Below are 19,108 nucleotides of genomic sequence, written 5' to 3'. Positions count from 1 at the left end.
GGGAAGGAGGGGGTTGGATGTGGTCGGGTTCCTGAATGGGAGTGGCTGAGCGTCTCACTTTTCCTGCCCTGGGGGTGTGTGAAGGAATTTGTATTGGAATTAGATTGTTTGTTCTACTCGGGTTGCTGCCATAGTAATGGAAGGGGGTTGGAGCCGTCCTCTCTTGGGGTCTCCGAGGAAGGGAGGGCTCCGGAGATGAGGACACAGCTCTATAGTGCCATCGCATTCCCGGTATAGGTCCCCCTCCCCCTTCCCTTTCTGATCGGAGACCTCTTCGTCCTATGGACACCATGGCAACAACTCCGTGTGAGTCCCACAACAGGAAGGGGAGGGAGGGAAGACTTAGCCTTAGGGGGAAGGGGAGAATCCGAGGTGTCTCTAAGCTGAGTCTAGCTGACCCTCCCCCAGAGATAGGAAGGAACCCTTAAACTTCCGGAATTCATCCAGTTCTCCACTAGAGTTCTCAGTTCTGGAGCGGGTGGATGGGCAGGGATTATGACCCAGGGGGCACGGGCTCAGCCTATCCATGGAAGGGGGCTCTAAGATAAGACCCCAGGCTTCCTGCCCCATTTCCCAGCGGCCAGGCCTATTCTCAGGAATTCTGGGCTCTGGCAGCTCCAATAAACCAGTCTTAGTTCAGGTGACTGCTGCTGCAGCGCTTCAGCCACCAGGCGGGGATGAAGTGGGCGGTTTGGAGTGTTCCAGTTGCTGCAGAAGCCCCGGTCCACACCGGCTGTTACTGCATTCCCCGTGTAGGTCTCCCTCCACACTCTTCATGCCTCTGGAATAAAATCCCTCTATTCTTTGCTCCTCGATTTTCTTCTCCGAATTGGGGCACTTTGCTGTGAGCGTTGAGGGAAGGGGTGGAGACATCTCTTCCTTCGCCACAGGGCTTAGTTATCCCGAGGCGAATCATTCTAGGGGCCAGCGATTAATCAGCACGTCATAGCAAAAGTGCCTTCTTCCTCTTTCTCTGAACTATGCTATTGCCCCCGGGTCGGGGCAAAGGGAAATTTAGTACTGGCAAATTCGACGACAGCATCTATAAAGGGACCAGAATGGCGAGTAGACGTGATTGTGACCCTGGGGTTGTTACCAATTTCACTCCTGGTGACTTTATGTCTCTCCCTCTCCCCCGCCTCCTGCCCACAGCCGCCTCAAGATGCTTCTGCTAGAGTCTGGACTGTCGCTGTCCAAAAGTTCCGCATTCCGAAACCTGCATTGGGGGAATGGGGGATGGGGGAGAATAGGGGGATGGGTGAAGGAAGAAGCACCTTCTTATTCTTCACAGGAGCCTGAAATTTCTGGGTCCTGTCCCAGTCACCCTCCTTCCCTTGTCCCTTACAGTTCCATCTGCTTTGGCAACTCCCCTCTCCCAAGGCTTAGTTAGAATACTCCGGGACCAGAAAATAGAAAGAACCTTCAGAAATAACACCAAAACACTAGGAACGCAACCCCGATTCTAAGCAAAGAATACATTTTGAGTGGGCCGGATACGTTAAAAATCCTGAATGGATTAAAAAAAAAAATAACGGTAATCAATAGATTTGCCGGATCCTCAATCTTATGTGGGTGAGGTGAGCTAGGTGTCATCTTTCTCCTTGGATATGACTCCTGGCTTCACCCCCAAAACCCGCTGCCGGACCCCAGTCTGGCCTCCAGACCTCTCCCTCCTACTTCACCCCAAAGAGGCCCCACGCAGTGTGTGACTTTTCTTTGGAAACTCCTGAACTGGGAGGGACTGATACCCTAGGCGTCCCGTCCCCCCACTCTCCACCCCCCATCCGGAAATACCGGGCAACTTGCTCTGGAGGGGAAAGCGTGAGGTTTCCGGGAAGGCAGCACCGCCTTCCCCCCTCCCTCCCTCCAGCCCAGCCCCTAATTACCAAGGAGAGATCATAAAAGGAACCCCTCACACTGGCTTCGCATTCTGTCCTCTCCTGACTCTGGCTCGTGCTCTGACTCCCAGGGCAACATGCAAGTCCTCAGGCCCCTTCCCGCTCTTACTGCGCTCCTGTTCCTGCCGCTACTCTTATACTCAGGTGAGGCCCTCGACTTAGCTCTTTCCATCAGTCCCTGTCTCGGATCGCTAGCTTTGCCCAGGAGTGACCCATAAGAGAGCTGTCCAGAGGAGGCGGCTCAATCCTTAGTCCGCCTTGGGGATGGCATCCAGCCCCGGAGCTTCAGTTGACTACTCTGGGCTAGGACTGAGGGTGGGAAGGAATTTGAGAAACTTTTGAACTTTCCAACTTCTGGTGGCAGGTAGGGTAGAAATAAATGAAGTTCCACCGCTCGCTGGCCTCAAAAGAGGGTTAGGTCGGGAGAGGAAGCCTGAGTGCTGGCCTGAGCTGGGCTGGGAGTCTTGTGTCTCGGGGTCGCAAGGCACCTTGACCCCCAGAATCTTTTCCTCATCAGAAGCCTTCTCTCCCCATCCCGTTCCCTCCCTGGGGAGAAGTTGATGGTCGCCCAAGGCGGGGGAATTCCAGGACTGGGTTCCCCTCGAGGAAGTTCAGAGTCAAAAGCTCCCAAGCTTGGGGTGGGGCAAACCCGGGGGAGTTCCCTTCAAAACTCCTAAGATTAGTTCCTTCGGGGATCCACTCAAAATGTGTGGGTTGGGGGTGGGGAGATAGAAGTGACTCAGTTCCCAAGGCCAGACTAAGGACCCGGGTCCTATCTTTGCAGGAGCCCAGGAAAACCCAACCAAGCCGAAGGTCTGGGTGCATCCCCCAAACCCCGTGATCCTCTCCGGCAGCTCAGTAGTCCTGAACTGCAGTACGGACTGCTCTAATGCCACTAAAATCGGCCTGGAGACTAGCCTGGAGAATCCTGCCCCGGAGGGCGACGGGACGAATTGGAAAGCCTGGAGGCTAAGCAATGTGGCCCGGGATAATAGTCCCCTATGCTATGTCAACTGCCCCGGGAAGAGTCAAGGCAGCACCAGGGCTGAAATCATGGTTTATGGTGAGTGAAATCGAGGTATTGGTTTCAGGAATCATGGGACTAGGGGTTCTGGTATGATGAATGATAATCAGGATGAGCTAGTAGGGGTTGAGGAAGGGGGTGGAGTGAGCCTTTGGTGGCACCACCGTGGTTAGCCTGGGCTGAGAGTAACTATCGGGAAGAAAGGGCTGGGTTTGGCAGGCAGACAAATATTCAGTCACCTATATCACTTCAACAAAACAAATACTTAATGCTACTGACTCTATGCCAGCCTCTGAGGGAGGCAAAAAAGAATGTGAGACTAGATGAAGTAGGGCCCCTGCTTGCAGGGAGCTCACAACCTACAAATTACTACAGTTTGACAGGCAAGCTTGCTGCCAGAAGGCAGGTACCAAGCAAGAGTTACCAGACAATCAGAAAAGGTCATGTCCAGATGAATGATCAGGAAGGGACATTGGAACATAAGAAATGTCCCTTTCCTCCTGTGACCCATTCAGGCTACTACAGACTCTGAAGCAAGCTACCTTGAAGAAGACTGAGGCTGTTTTCCCTCAGTTCTTCAAACCCCCAACTTTATTCTTTCCATATTCATTGGACAAACATTGAGCATGTTCAGAATATCTCTTCACTGGAAGAGATACAACTTGAGATAAAACAGAGCTCCTTCCTTGCCCTTTATACTAAATACAATACACATTATTATCTGATAGGTGCAGCTCACGTAGGCTGGAGCATGGAGGACATATAGTGGAATCAGACAGTTGGAGGGTCATGAAATGCCAGGGTGAAGGATTTGGGCTTTATTTGATAGGTAAGAGGGAGCCATGTAACGTTTTTGAGCAGAGGAGTGCTATTACCAGATCGGTCCATAAGCAGGATTTTTTTTTTTGAAGGGGAGGAAGCCATATGAAAGATAGAATGGAGCTGAGAGGAGAAAAAAGAGAATGTAGGTGGGAAAATCAGTTAGGGAGCTCTTGCTAACTTTCCTTTAGTAGAGTAATCTGCTCTGACAGCCTTGAACTTTAGTTTGCTTCCTGCCTGCTCCAGCTACAGAGAATAAAATTCACTAGGGAGCTTCCTTCATTAACCGAAGTATCATCTTCCACAGCTCTTCTGCAAAGAAATCTGAGCCTAGGGAAGAGCTAGCCTGAAAAGTTTTTTTTTTCAAATGCTTTATTAACTTGTGATTTACATCATTCATTTCCGACAGATTTTGAGTTACAAATTTTCTCCCCCCGTTTTTCCCCTACCCACTGCCCCAAAACAGCAGTCCCACAGGATATCCCCTCCTCCAATCTGCTCTCTCCCATATTTTCCATACCCCTTTCGACTTTTCCAGTAGATCTCTATGCCCCAGTGCCTGTATATCTTATTTCCCAATTACATGTAAAATATATTAATAATAGTATATATATATATATATATTTGAGTATTTTATTTTAAAACTTTGAATTCCAGATTCATTCCCTTCCTTCTGTCTCCCACCCTTACTGGGAAGATAAGCAGTTCAGTATAGGTTGTACATGTGTGGCTAATGCAAAACAATAACATAGTAGATATATTGTAAAAGACTGACTATATTTCCCTCCCTCCTAGCCCACCTCCCACTTGTTCTATTCTCTACTTTGATTCCATCCCTTTTCAAAAGTGAGTGCTCCCAACTTCCCACCGCCCCAGCCTGCCTTCCCTTCCATCATCCCCCCTCTCATCCCCTTCCCCCCCTACTCTCCTGGAGGGTGAGATACCCTACTTAGTGTGTATTTATTTCATTTCCTCCTCAAGCCAAATTCAATGGGAATAAGCTTGACTCATTCCCTTTTGCCTTCCTATTCTTCCCCTCTGTTGTAACCATTTTCCCTTGCCTCTTCTGTATGAGATACAATGGGATAGTTTATCCCATTCTGTCTCTCCCCATCTCCTCTTATTATATTCCTCTCTCGCTTCTTAATTTCACCTTTTAAGTATCATCCCTTCCTATTAAATTGGTCCTGTGCCCTCTATCTATGTATACCTGTAAACATATATAGGCACATTCACATATGTATTCATATGCCCATATATCCTCATATATAGACATATATATATATATTTCTATTCCCTTCAACTACTGAGAAAAGTTTCATAAGTTGCAATTATTGTTTTTCTGTGAAGGAATGTTAATAGTTCAACTTTGATAAGTTCCTTATGATTTCTTTTCCCTATTTACCTTCTCATGCTTCTCTTGCTTCTTGTATCAGAATGTAAAATTTTCTATTCAACTCTGGTTTTTTCATCAAGAATGCTTGAAAGTTCTCTATTCCACTGAATGACTATATTTTCCCCTAAAACATGATACTCAGTTTTGCTGGGTAGGTGACTCTTGGTTTTAATCCCAGCTCCTTTGCCCTCTGGAATATCATATTCCAAGCCCTTCGATCCCTGAGTGTAGAAGCTGCCAGATCCTGGGTTATCCTGATTGTGTTTCCACTGAAAAGTTTTTAAGGGTAAATTGTACAGGACAAACTCTGCTTCTGGCACCTTACACCTTCCTGTCTAAGCTGAACCCAGAATTCCAGTCTTCTCTTCAACTCTGTTGATTTGCATTTTTCCAAATCAATAATGAGGTAGAGTATTTTTTTCTTATGGCTATAAATAACTTTGATGATTTCATCTTAGAACTGATCATGTCTTTTTGCTTTTTGGAGGGGAGACGACAGGGCAGTTGGGGTTAAGTGATTTGCCCAAGGTCACATGGCTAGTAAGTGTGTGTCAAGTGTCTGAGACCAGATTTCAACTCAGGTCCTCCTGAATCTAGGGCCAGTGCTCTATTTACTGTGCCACCTAGATGCCCTAAAATGGCTCTTATTTTTATAAATTTGACTCAGTTCTCAATATATTTGAGAAATGAGACCTTTATCAGAGACTTGTTCCGAATTTTTTTCACAGTTACTATTACTGGCTATATTTCCCTTCATTCTATCCCCTGTGCTGGCACATGCACACACTCCTCCTGTTCTATTCTCTCTCTCCTTTCACCCTGTCCCTCCTCAAAAGTGTTTTGCTTCTGACTACACCCTCCCCCAATCTGCCCTCTCATCTATCCCACCCCCCCTTTCTCTTATCCCCTTCTCCTGTTACTTTCCTGTAGGGTAAGATAGATTTCTATATCCAATTGAGTATGTATGTTATTCCCTCTTTGAGCCAATTTTGATGAGAGTAAAGTTCACTCAAGGTACTCCCTTTCCCCCTCCACTGTATTTGGAAGGTTTGGGGGAGAGCTCAGATGAGGCCCTGACTTTACAACACCATATTCCATTTAATTCTGTTGAGATCCCCTCAGGTATGGTCTTCCTCTCTTTGTCCAGAAGTGTTTACATGCATGTTGAACCTAACCTAGCTGACTTCTCTCTCCCTCTTTTCCACAAGAAAAGGGATTGGAATAGGGACTGGACCAGTGATTTCATTCCTATAGGGAACTCTCAGAGGAAAACTCTATTCTATAAGAATATTACTTTTTTTTTTTTTTAAGCAATCAGGGTTAAGTAACTTGCTCAAGGTTACAAGGCCAGTTATTTCTGGGTGTGGTGCTAAGTATCTGAGCTTGGATTTGATCCCCAGATCTTCCCGACACTGGGGCCAGTGCTCTTACTAGCTGTGCTACCTGGCCGCCCCAGAATATTACTATTTTTAAACTCTTTGCAAATTAAAACACATAACTCCCAGGTTTGTAAGCCCTCCTGAAAAATGGACCACGAACTTAATGAAGCCATGCTGACACTGTAACTACAGCTTCCTTTTTCAAATGTTTTCTAACCATATCTATAATTTTTGCCAGGAATTGGAATCAAGCTTATTTTGTTGTTATTGGTTTTATTTTAATAACTTCTGCTTTTACACCTAGTAAATCTAAAAGTACATCCCTCCCTTTCCCCAGAATAGAAAGCCATTTACCATAAGAAAGAACAAATAAAAAAAGGAAAAAATTGGAAATCAATTCTGCAAAACCAATTAACACATCAGTTGAGGCTACAGCATATGTAGTACTCAACATCTAGAGTCCCCTACCCATTAGCCGAAGGAGGAAGATGCATTTTTCTCATTTCCTCTTCAGGGCCTCACTGGCCTAACATTAACAGATTCTATTCCCTGTAGTTTGCAAATTCTATTTTCTTAGAGTTTGCAAATTCTATCCTTCCTCCCTTTTAAAAATTCAATTGTATTTTATTTTTAGTTTCAAAGTCACTCCCTCCTCCTACCCTCCATCCTACCCATTGAGAAGGCAATCATACAATGCCCATTATAAATATGAAGCAATACAAAACATATTTCCATATCAGCAATGCCTTCTTTTTTGGGGGGAGTGCAATTGGGGTTAAATGACTTGCCCAGGATCACACAGCTAGTAAGTGTCTGAGACCAGAGTTGAACTCAAGTCCTCCTGACTCTAGGGCCAGAGCTCTATTTACTCTGACACTTAGCTACCCTTGCCCCCTTCTTTTAAAAACCGAGAAGCTGTTTGTTTTTCTCCAAACCTCTGGATCTTCACTTATTCTCTGATCACTCAAATATTCCAGACAGTAGCTCAGTAATGACATCCTCCAGTTCTTTCACTAAGGGATGACTGTATTAATGTAGTGACTTGTATTTAGAAAGTGCCATTAGGGACTTTCCTGCTATCTCCTTATTATTCTGGATATTAACATCCTTTAGTCATTCTTGTTTTGTCTTTTCTAGTCCAAAGGTCATTCTTCTTAGCAGAAAAAAATGAGCAAAAAATTAACATGGTGGTTCTACCCTCTCTCAGTTGTCAATTGTCTTTGAACCTTCCATGTGCAACATTGGCCCAATTTATCACTTCTTTAATCTTCTTCTTTATACCAACATAATTTAAATACCCAGACTTTTCTTTCATCCTTAATTTCTTCCCTGGTCTCAGATAATTTTCTCGCTGTTACTGTTCCAGAACTGGGCCATATTTTTGTATTCATTCTCTATTACTTTCCCTTGTTGCCATCTTCAGTGTATGATTTTTAAAAATTCATACTGATGAGCTCTCCACATATCCAGACTGGTCCTTTAAAACAATTTCTATTTTTCCTCATTATTGGAATTGTTCCCTTTTGTATTTCACAGTTGCCTAGAATCAGCTAGGCATCAAAGTGATTGAGTTCTTGTCTTAGACTTACAAAGACTTACTTTATACACTTACTGGCTGTGTGACCCTAAACAAGTCACTTAACCTCTTTCTACCTCAGTTTCCTCAACTGCAAAATAGAGATAATACTAGCACTTATACAACCTCCCAGGGTTATTGAAAGGATCAAATGACATAATATTTGTAAAGTGCTTAGCATAGTATCTAGTACATAATAGGTGCTTAATAAATGCTTATTCCCTTCTTCTTCTCCCTTCCGAATTTTATTCTTGAGAGTTATTCATCTCTCCTCAACTGATTTCCCCACGAAAATTTTAGTCCATGGGGTCCTACCTATCCTTTCCCCTGAAGCCTTAGAAATTTGCTTTCTCCAAATCAAGGCTACCTGTCAAACTATGGCCAGTTTTCCTATTTCTATTAGAAATTTTAAGATGTAGTGCTTATATTCTCTTCAGAGTTTCTCTTATTTCCACTCTCAACCAGCTATTCATTCCTGTTAGTGAAAAATCACATCTAAAATTGAATTTCCCCTTGTTGGCTCCCTGATCTTTAAAAAAATATTCCAAATGATCAAATATTTATTTTTTTCTCCCTAACCTCCCTCTTGGGGCAAAAACACAAACATGACTCTTGTAACACATATTCACAATCACACCAAACAAATTCCAGTTTTAGCCATGTCCAAAACTACGTCTCATTCTAAATTCAGTCCCTCACTTCTTGGTCCAAAGATGGTTAGAATTATTTATCATTAGTCCTCTAGAATCATGGCTGACCATTATGTTCATCAGAGTTACCATCTTCAAGTCCCTCAAAAATTATTCATTTTTCTCATTTTATTTGTTACAGTATAAATTGTTCTGCTCACTTCACTCTACTCCAATTCATGCATGCATTCCCATACTATAGTATTCCATTACATTTATACACCACGATTTGTTTAACCACCTCCAATTCACAGGCATTCACCTTAGTTTCCAGTTCTTTGCTTCCTCCACCTTCTAAAGAATGATTTTTACTGAAGAGAAAACTGAAGCCCAGAGAGGATAAGTAACATGACCAGACTCACAGAGTAAGTGGCAGAATGGAGTTTCTAATGACAGTCATCTGCTCCCCTTTCTGTTAGACAGCTGACAATGACAGAGCATAACTTCATAGAAGAGATAGCTTCACAGAGGCACCTAAGGGAAGAGGGACCAGCTGTGTGATCTTAGTCTAGTCTCTTTCTTTCTCTGATTTCAGTTTCCTTCTTTGCAAAATAGATAGTAGGGGTAGCTAGATGTCGAAGTGAATAGAGCACTGGCCCTAGATTCAGGAGGACCTGAGTTCAAATCTGGTCTCAGACACTTGACACACATATTAGTCATGTGACCTTGGGCAAGTCACTTAACCCGAATTGCTCTGCCTTCTCCCCTCCAAAAAGCAAATAAATAAATAAAATAGATAGTGGATAGATGTATATAGGTAGATGGATAGATAAATGGATGGCTGGATAGAGCATGTATTAAGTTCTTATTATGTATCAGTCACTGGGCTAAGTAATAGGCATACAAATATAAGTAAATAAGTTGGTCCCTACCCTCAAGAAGCTTATGTTCTAATAGAGGGAAGAGAATACATAAAGAGGATCTGGAAAGGAAATAGGGGAAGAGGGTACCCCTGCTGGAGGTAAGACAACTGTTGCAGATAGGGAGATATCTTTTTTTGTTTGTTTTTGTGGGTTTTTTTTTGCTTTTTGGAGAGCAATTGGAGTTAAGTGACTTGCCCAAGGTTACATGGCTAGTTTATTTGTGTTAAGTGTCTGAGTCCAGATTTGAACTCAGGTTCTCCTGACTCTAGGGCCAGTGCTCTATTCACTTCGCCCCATAGCCATCCCGATAGGGAGATATCTTGAGAGTTGAGCTGGGAGTGAAATAAGCATGCCTGGGGGCTCTTCATGAAATGGTGATCTGAGCTAGGGATTTGATGGTCAGGGGGGGTTAGTCCCTCCCAGATCTGATATCATTCTTTATTTTAAGACCCATTCCAGTTCCATGGTTAACTAGATGGCTTGGGTTTTTGGTAGGCAGAGAAAATAAGAAAGGCATTCCTTGGCAAAGGAAGGCAGGTGTTAGCCTGGCAGAAGCAGGACAGTGTAGGTAGAGAGCCATGATGAAGGCCTGGGAAGCTCCATCCTGCTTGCCCCACAATGCAAAGCAAGAAACCTTGTAGAAAGTGTGGGCTGGTAACCAGTCACTACCCCTTCCCACTTGCCTATTTCTAGTTCCTTTTCTGCCCTCCAGAGCCACCAAAGAACCTGGAGCTGAATCTGGAGCCTTCTCAGGAGCAATCTTCTCTCCCTTGGATCCCTGTGGGTCAGAACATCATTTTAAACTGCCATGTGGCAGGTGGAATACCTCGGAAAAATCTGATGGTGCTGCTGCTTCGGGGAACCCAGGAGATAAGCAGACAGCCTGCCCCAGACAATACCTTTGATACGGCTAATGTCAAATTCCGGGTCACAGCCAGTAGGGAGGATGATGAAGCTAACTTCTCCTGTCATGCTGAACTGAACCTTCAACCAAGGGGATTAAAGCTTTATCAGGACAGCTCAGCACCCCTGAAGTTCTACACTTTTGGTGAGGGGTTGGGGGGGAGGTTGAAGGCCAGGTAGGGCAGAGGTTCCCAAACTTATTTGGCCTATTGCTCCCTTTAAAAAAAATTACTCAGTGCCCCTCTGGCAATTTATGTTTTAAAATGGTTTTCTTTTGGAAATTTACAGCATTTCAAAATAATGCCCCCACCCCAGTTGTACCTGAGGCTACTACCCTCCCCATTGTTCCAATGCCCTCCAGGGGGTAGTATTGCTCACTTTGGAAACCTCTGGGGTAAGAGGAGGAGCAGTAAGGGCCCTGGGAGGATTATGGCCACACTGATGGTTACTTTCCTTTCCCCACTCACTAGTCTCCATTTTTCCCCCCTTTCCTCTAAGCCCTGGCACAAGGGCCCCCAGTGCTTGTGATCCCCAAGCTCCTGGAGACTGGGACCAAGAAGCAAGTGAGCTGTAAGATGGACAATCTGTTCCCAGTGTAACATTGCAGGTCAGCTCTCTATCACCCTTCTCCTCTTCTGCAGCCATGATTGTGGCTATAGCCCTTAGCGTGTCTCCATGCCGGGTAATGCTGTCTTCAGTTAGCCTCTGCCCTCCCCATGACAGCTGTATGTGAGCTTTCTCCACTGGGAACAGAAACCAGGAAGATATCGAAAGACCTGACAGTCTATAGTAAGAATGGAAAGGGAACAGGCTGGGTTGGCCTGGTTGGGTGGGGGGTGGGGAGTGGGGCAGGGGGAAATGAAAGGATTGATGGGGACAAGGATCACAACCCAGGTGTTCTCTCCTGTAGCCTTCCCACAACCTCATCTTATGGTCAGTGGACCCATCCAGGAGGGAAATCAAGTAATCTTGACCTGCAAGGCTGACCCACCGGCCAAGGTGCTCATTGAGGGGGCTCCAGGGGATGAACCTGACAGGTTATCTCTGATAGTCCGTGAGGAGGACAATGGACGTTTGTTCACCTGCCAGGCCACCCTGGAATTGCAGAATGAGATATTGCATAAAAACAACAGCCTGAGACTAAATGTCCTGTGTAAGTGAAGAACCCCCCTAACCTCTGACCCCTTGCCTTTTTGCTGCCAAGGCATTGACCTTTCACTCCCTCCTCTGGCTGGAACTCAGCCAGAAACTCAGTATATGTGTGTATTGGGGGAGGAAGGGAGAAGACACAGCTGGTACTCAACACTAACTACCCTGCCATCTATAGTCCCCCCAAAGCTAGATGAGAACTGCCCAGGAAACTGGACCTGGGATGAAGGGACTACACAGATCCTGCAGTGCACAGCTAGAGGAAATCCAACCCCCACGGTGACATGTGTCCAAGAAAACCAACAACAGATACCAGTCGGGATACCGCAACATATCACTCGAGCCTACAGTGGCACTTACAACTGCATTGCCAGGAACTCAGTGGGAGAAGCAAACAAAGTCGTGTTGGTGCTTGTGAAGTGTGAGTGACCAGGGCTCTGACCAGGGAGGCAGGGGAGGAGGGATCCAGTTCAGGAACAGGAGGGCCTTACTCAGAGGGGCTGGGAACAGAATAAATTTCATCTCCTGGAAGGCAGGAAAACTATTTTTTTTTCTTTTTATCCCATTGATGAGCACAGGGCCCTGTAAGTTACTGGATAAATGACTTCAATGGAATGAATAAATGGGCACAACATTTTAGGAGGGGCATAGACACAGCAGAGAAACCCAGGTACAGACTAAGATGTGGAGGACAGTGAAGGCTCTGCATCTGGGGAATTGTCTGAAGAAACTGGGGGTATTCAGCCTGGAGAAAAGAAACCCTCAAGATGGAGAGGCAGAAAAACTATAATTATTCTACTATCTGAAGGGCTGAAGGGTTAAAGGATTACACTTGTTCTGTCTAGAGCCAAGGGCCAGAATGAGGGGACTCAAGGGGAGGAAGCAACAGAGGAAGATTTAATCTCTATGTAAGAAGAAAAAAAAAAAACCTTCCAAAAAATAGAGTGCACTGCCTCAGGGGTGAATTCATGTTCACCTTCATTGGAGGTGTCTGAGCCTAAAGAATTGTTGCCTCAGGGAGGCTAGGTCACCCAATGAATAGAACACTGGCCCTGGAGTCAGGAGAACCTGAGTTCAAATCTGGCCTCAGACACTTAACACATACACACACACACACACACACAAACTAGCCGTGTGGCCTTGGGCAAGTCACTTAACCCCAACTGCCCTACCTTTCCCCCTACAAAAAGCAAAAGAACAAACAAACAAACAAAAAAATAAGAATTGTTGCCTCCCCTTCATGGGAAGCTTTAGTAAGGGTACTTCCCTTCAGAGGGATTTTAACAGAATTTGCCCTGAAGTCCTATCCAATGTTGAGGTCTTGGGCAAGACAGGGTCATGGAATACTCATTGAGCCATCCTTCTTTCCAGTCCAGGATGTGGACCTGAGGCCAATTCTCATCGGCATACTGGTCAGTGTGGTGACTGTGGGTATTGTGATCGCTGTGGGATATGTCTATTACCGGCAGCAGAGGATTAGAAGTTATGAGCTGAAGAAGGCACAGGAGGCTAGAGCCTTGCAGCCAATGACCACAAAGGCCAGACCCTGACCCTAGCATGGGCCCCACCCTTCCCTGAACAAGCACTTTTTTTTTTGAGAGGACTGGCTAACTCCTTATTGAAGAAACTACGTTGTGACCAAAAACCTGAGGCCAGGGCCAGGAAGTTACCTGACATTCTTCCTGGGTCTCAGGACAATATGTCAGGTCTTGCTTGATCTCCAGGACTGAGATAGCCTGAAGCCTCTTTGGAACCACATCCCAGGCTCAGTTGGGCACACGTGGGTGATGGGAACGGGCCTCAGGAATCCCGGGATGGGAGTTGTGGGGCTGAAGAGAATGTAACTTAGACTACTGATCACCTGAGTCCAAGAATGGACCCAGAGGTGTACCCAGTGACTCTTACATGGGAACATGAAATGGCTTGTGTGGAGCCTTGGGCCAGCGCAGAAGGAAACACTAGTTGAGGAGGGACTGCCTCAGCACTTTGGACCTGGAGAGAGAAGGAAGACGCTGGAATAAGATGGAGAGGGGTGTCTTCACTCATAGCTTGTTGTCTTCTCTACTCCTACAAATAAAACTTGACCAATGTTTCTGACTCTACTTCTGTCAAGCGGCAACCAACCACTTGTCTTAAGGTCCTAGGCCCTTTCACCTAACATTGGACCTGGTGGAAACCAGAAGCAAACCAAAAGGGTGTAGTGGGTGTCACTGATCGAAAAACAGGGCCAGCAGACATACAAAGTGCCTGCTTACACATGCACAGGCCCTGAAACACACACACACACACACACATGCACAAAGATAATAACTATGTTTGAAGAACCTCAGTGAGGGGAAATCCTAGTTTGCTAAGATAGCCTATGGGATAACTCTCCTTAAACACTCCTTCCTGACATTGAATTGGGATTTTTACTTCTTTTGAGTTTTACTTATCTCTCCTTGCTCTCCACTTCTCCACTCTGGGACCAAACAAAACATGCCTAATCACATGATAATATTTAATTAATTAATTGAAAGCACCTATTAGTTTCTCTTCTTCAAGTTGAACATTCCCAGTTCTTAAAAACCAATTCTTGCTAGGCATGGTGTCGCCGGTAATCCTTGCTACTAAAAGAGGATGGAGCTGTTGGACTGCTTGTGTTCTGGAGTTCTGAACTGCAGCAGCGTTTAAATAAATAAATGAGTAGACGACCAATCTAAGTCCAGTATCAGCAATTGTAAGCCCGAGGAGCAGAGGCACACCAGGTTAGGAACAGAGCAGGTCAATGGTTCACTGCAGGGTCATGAGTGACTACTGCATTTCCAGTCCAGCGAAAATTGGGAGTTGCTGTCTCAAAAACAGACCAAAAAGTCACATGGCTGGTTTGCTAATGTATTTCCTAGAATGAAGTACCCAGAAATTAACACGGTTGCTCTATACATAGCCTGATAAAAGGACAGTATGAATCTCACCCCCTAGTTGAGCCCAAAACATTCAAACATTCAATCTCATCTTATTAGATTTTGCTGGTATGTTCTAACCTGTCAAGACCTTTTGGAAATCCTCATTCATCTAAGGTCTCAGCTATTACTCTTAGCTGTTTCATGTGCAAATGTGATAAGCAGGTCAAAAAATTTAAACTTAAATAAAGGACTTTATCCAAGTAACAGATAAAAGTGCTAAATAGCACTGGCCAAATGTAGAACCTTGAGGCTCTTTTGCTAAAGATCACATCTGAATGAGCATGAAGATATTAATCACTGGACTTCTGGGTCAGGCCATTCAGCTAGCTCTGAATCCACTTAATTTTAAGACTGACTACCTCTTCACTTCCAAACTGCATGGCTTGGTGTTGGAGTAAATTCAGAAGGGCATAGTACAGCATATTTAAAATTTTTGACTTAACTAATAAATAGGATGGTTAGTTATTGGAGGGAGGGGGGTGTTCCCTAGGGGTGCTGTAAAAAAATTCCTGAGACACTAAGGATGCAGTGAACTGAGAAAGCTTGAAAACTTGCAGCCTAGCCTAAACCTTTTTTTTTCATCCATGAGAATATCATGACTGTCAAAATGCTTTGCTAAAACTGTATATCTACAGGAGCCCTCTGAGAGCCCTACTGATCTAGGAATCTGGTAGAAAAAGGCAATGAAGTTAACTGGACATGACCTCTTCTTCCTCTGACATTGTACTCTTTTCTCTCACCTGATGATGGCATATGGGATGCCTATCATGTCCCTTGGAGGTCAAGTGACTTCTTCCCAGCCCCATTTTAGGAAGAATGACATATCCATGACTTACTTATGATATATTCAGGACTTCTTTCCTCTCTTCTTTGTTATTTCACCTTCCAGAATTTGACTTCTAGTACTTCCCCTTCTTGTTTTTTTATACTGACACTCCCTTTTTTAAAATGAACATTCAATTTTATTTTATTATAACTTGGAGAGGGGTGAGGCTTTCCTATTCCTCAAGCCCCTTTACTATGCCCCCTTTTAAGAGGAAGACCAGCCTTCACTCCAGCCCAAGGTCAAACATTTCCCCCACTCTCACCTCCCTACCTCCCAACCTTCTGTGAAATGCCCACAGATCCACTTATATACTTGCCTCCACACATAGCTCCTGGGACTTCACTCTGGCTCATCTGGCTCAATGGTCAGGGCAGGGGGTGGGAGGAGGGCTATATCTAGATGCACCCCTTCAGACAAACTCTGTCAAGGGGTGGGGGAAAGGGTGACTCTGATCCCTCCTGTTGGCCCCTAACACAGAGGCCCTCAGAGGGCCAGGGTGGGGCTATCTATGACCTTATCTCTGTGCCTTCTGAGAGGCCCCTCAGTTCTGGGATCCTTGTCATGAGGGCACCCTCCCCTCTTGCCTCACTAATCCTGCTGCTGCTGGCAGCCACTGCTCATGGCCAAGGTGAGAAATGGAGGAGGGGGGTCAGTGGTTCTGGATAGGAAATGACGGGACCAGGAGGCCAGGAACCTGAGTCTGAGCTGGAACTTTAGAGATACCTTCTGTACATACTTCTCCAGGAGTCCTCTAGGCACAGAAGCTGGGGTGGAAAGCTGGGAAATTGTAACTAGGAGCCTGAATAGTTCTCCCTCCTTACTTTATAACAGGGATCCTGGGGGAGGTAATGGACTGGGCTGGCTGTTGTGAGGAGACAGCGTGTGTTTATGGTGGGGTGGGCACGAGAGCTTGGTAACCCTCATCCCCAAACTCCCCTCTGCCTTTATCTCTGCTTCCCACCTCCCACCGGGGGTTTTCTGTGCCTATTTGTATATCTGACCTGGCTGGGATAAGGTTAGGATTATTCCAAGGTTTTGTCCCTCCTTCTGCCTACCCTCTCTTCCTAAAAGACTTCCTTCAGTGCCTTCTTTGCTAGGAACCCCAAAACATTTCTGAGCTCCTATCTGGCCTTAGCAAATGCCAAGGTTAGTTAAGAATGATGGGAGTAAGGAACAGAAAGTTCAGGAACATGGGATCTCAGGAAACTGACCCTCTCTGCCTTCATTGTTTCTCCACAGAGGTCCATGGACCCTTCTGGGTTCGAGTCTTGCCACAAGAGGTAAACATACCTCCTGGCAGCTCTGTTTGGATCAACTGCAGTACAAACTGTCCTCAGCCTGAAGCCTGGGGGCTGATCACTTCACTGACTCAGGGCAAAAAAGAGACAGGACCAGGATGGGCTGCTTTCCAGGTGCTGGATGTGAGGGCCTGGGATTCAACAGCCCAGTGCTTCTTTACCTGTGCTGGAGAAACCCAGGAGGCCACTGCCACCATCAAGGCCTACAGTGAGTGAAAGGGGTAAATCTTCATTTTTGTTCAGGGCTCTGGAGCTCCAAGAGACAGGCATTAACTGTGTACAGAGCTCAGAAGGTGCTGGGGTCTCTGGGCCTGGGACCCTGGAGCATCTTAGGTGGTTGTGAGCTGACTAGGCCCAACAGAGGTCTAGGGCTCCAGGGTTGGGTGTATTGTGTCTATAACTATCAGTCACTGCCATATTCCTGAGTATTTGGAGGGCTCCAGGGCTCAGAGATGAGGTGGGTGACCTGTTGAGGCCTATCTCCATCCTCCCTCTCTTTTCCCAGGCCCCCCACAGACTGTGGTCTTGGAACAGCCAACCCTCATGGATATGGGAACCGAATACGAGTTTCGCTGTCATGCATCCTTTGTCTTCCCTCTGGAGAAGCTAACTATGATCCTGAGCCTCAAAGGAAGAGTCCTGTGCTCTGTTAGCTTAGCTCAATCAGGCTACCGCCTTGAGTCAGCCAATGTGACCTGGACCCCCAGGATCCAGCCACGCCTCCAAGACATGGGGCAGCTGCTGTCCTGCCATGCACAGCTTAACCTTGATGGCTTCCTGGTCATTCGAAGCTCCAAGCCGGTGAGGCTACACTTTCGAGGTGAGGCCCAGACCAGGCAGAAGCAGGAGACACTAGAGTGATTTCTTATCTAGGGGAGTCCTGATTGTTGGGATCATGGAGCAGACTTATTTCCCACCACCCTCATCAATGTGGGGAAGAGGGAGGCTGGGTGGGAAAGGACAGGAAGGTACTAGTAGTGGAGAAAGGACAGAAAGGTACTGGGCGGAGAGGAAAAGGCGACCTTGGGGAAGAGAAGAAGGCTTCAGGGACTCAGAAGAGCCTGAAAGGGCAGAGGTAAGTAACCCCTAACCTCATCTCTCCGCCCTTCCCTTTTTTCTACAGAGAACCCGATGTCTCAGGTGGTAGCCTGGGTTGCTTTAGCAACCTTGGCCGGGCTGCTACTCCTTATTTCAGGTGTGTTCCTTTTTCGGTCTAGGGGTCAGCGGCAGTCAGAAGCTTTGCACCTCTCTGGTGGAACCCAGGCAGAGAAGGTGTGAGGTACATTGATGTGTCTGACAGCAAGAAGTGGCTAGACCGATAAAGGCAGGAAGCCAAGCCCCTAATGGTACTTACGACCCTATTGGCCTCCTGGGAAGGACGCCCCTCCTTTTGCCCCCTCCAAGTTAGCAAGCGGTACCGGTACCGGCTGAAGTTTAGGGGAACGGAAATTGACTCCTCTGGGCTCCAAGCTCCAGCCTAGGGACAGTCCTGGGTTCAACACTTTGGGGCACTTCAAGCAGCAAAGAACTCGGTGACACACCTGGCGGAGAGGAAGGACTTCTAGAGGAGTCCGAGGACACTTGGGTCCAAATCTACTTGCTAGCTGTGTGACCTTGGGAAAATGACTGAGCCTTAGTTTTTCCTCCTAAAAAATAAGAATAATCCCTACCTCACAGGGTTGTTGTGAGTAAAGTGCTTCTTAAAACTTAAAGACTATATGAAAGCTTGAGCGAAGTCACCTCACCTCCTTTCCCCGCCCTTTTTCCCCCTACACTAACGCACTGGAGGAGCCTCAGACCACAGTCCGCTGCCTCAATGCGTCACCCCCATACCTTTTACAAGGCAGACTCTAGACCAGCAGCTTCCGGTCCCTGGTCTAGAGGAGGAGGCCCAGGGGTCTGAATAAACTCAGTTCCGCTGGCGCCTCCGGGGCCCCAATCACCCCAGGTTGGGAATGGAAGATTTTGGGTGGGGGGAACCAGGACGGTTCCTGCGCCTAGAAGCGTCAGAGCGGGCGGGGCCTCATGGAGAAGAGAACTCCACCTGGGTGCCACCGTGGCTTCTCCCCACTTGGCCCCCATAGCAGCGCCGTTCTCTCCTTTCCCCCTTCCCCCCCCCACCCCCAGCGGCGCCTTATCGAAGCGAAGCAGTAGAAGCAGTAGGCGGAGGAGGCGGAGTCCAGTGGGCAGGGACAGAGGCCCCTTGGGGGGCTAGCGGTTCAGAAGGCCATCAGCTTACCAACCAGACCCTGGGACCCAATTGGCTCCGCTCCCGCGGGTGGGGCAGCCCTCATTGGTCCGTTTACGAGCCCACAAGTCCTATGGATTGTGCGGAGGGCTAGG

General features: G+C 46.6%; 2 protein-coding genes across 2 annotated transcripts; both read left to right on the top strand.

Annotated features, from left to right (window-relative positions):
- The first annotated feature begins 1,806 nt into the window (after positions 1-1,806).
- Positions 1,807-13,786, top strand: ICAM1 (intercellular adhesion molecule 1). The gene is given in 7 exon segments (XM_069083104.1): positions 1,807-2,042; positions 2,683-2,961; positions 10,357-10,692; positions 11,046-11,336; positions 11,458-11,700; positions 11,875-12,117; positions 13,068-13,786. Coding segments are annotated over 7 exon segments (1,638 nt in total). The 5' UTR covers positions 1,807-1,975; the 3' UTR covers positions 13,247-13,786.
- A 1,999-nt stretch (positions 13,787-15,785) lies between these two features.
- ICAM4 (intercellular adhesion molecule 4 (Landsteiner-Wiener blood group)) lies at positions 15,786-18,599 on the top strand. The gene is made up of 4 exons (XM_069083103.1): positions 15,786-16,095; positions 16,707-16,973; positions 17,271-17,585; positions 17,889-18,599. The coding sequence occupies exons 1-4, from the start codon at positions 15,867-15,869 to the stop codon at positions 18,041-18,043; spliced, it is 966 nt and encodes a 321-aa protein (XP_068939204.1). The 5' UTR covers positions 15,786-15,866; the 3' UTR covers positions 18,044-18,599.
- The last annotated feature ends 509 nt before the right edge of the window (positions 18,600-19,108 follow it).

The sequence above is a fragment of the Petaurus breviceps genome, unplaced genomic scaffold (genome assembly GCF_028583685.1).
Source record: "Petaurus breviceps papuanus isolate PSGF00001 unplaced genomic scaffold, PetGlider_PUasm1.0 172, whole genome shotgun sequence".
Lineage (NCBI taxonomy): Eukaryota > Metazoa > Chordata > Mammalia > Diprotodontia > Petauridae > Petaurus > Petaurus breviceps.
Note: the sequence above shows the minus strand (reverse complement) of the source record. Positions and strands in the feature narration are given on the sequence as shown.

Excerpts from the sequence above, each read along its gene's own strand:
- ICAM4 (XM_069083103.1), top strand. The coding sequence starts at position 15,867 with ATGCACCCCTTCAGACAAACTCTGTCAAGGGGTGGGGGAAAGGGTGAC. Across the intron at positions 16,096-16,706 it reads AGCCACTGCTCATGGCCAAG|AGGTCCATGGACCCTTCTGG; the intron begins GTGAGAAATGGA and ends GTTTCTCCACAG. Across the intron at positions 17,586-17,888 it reads GGTGAGGCTACACTTTCGAG|AGAACCCGATGTCTCAGGTG; the intron begins GTGAGGCCCAGA and ends TTTTTTCTACAG.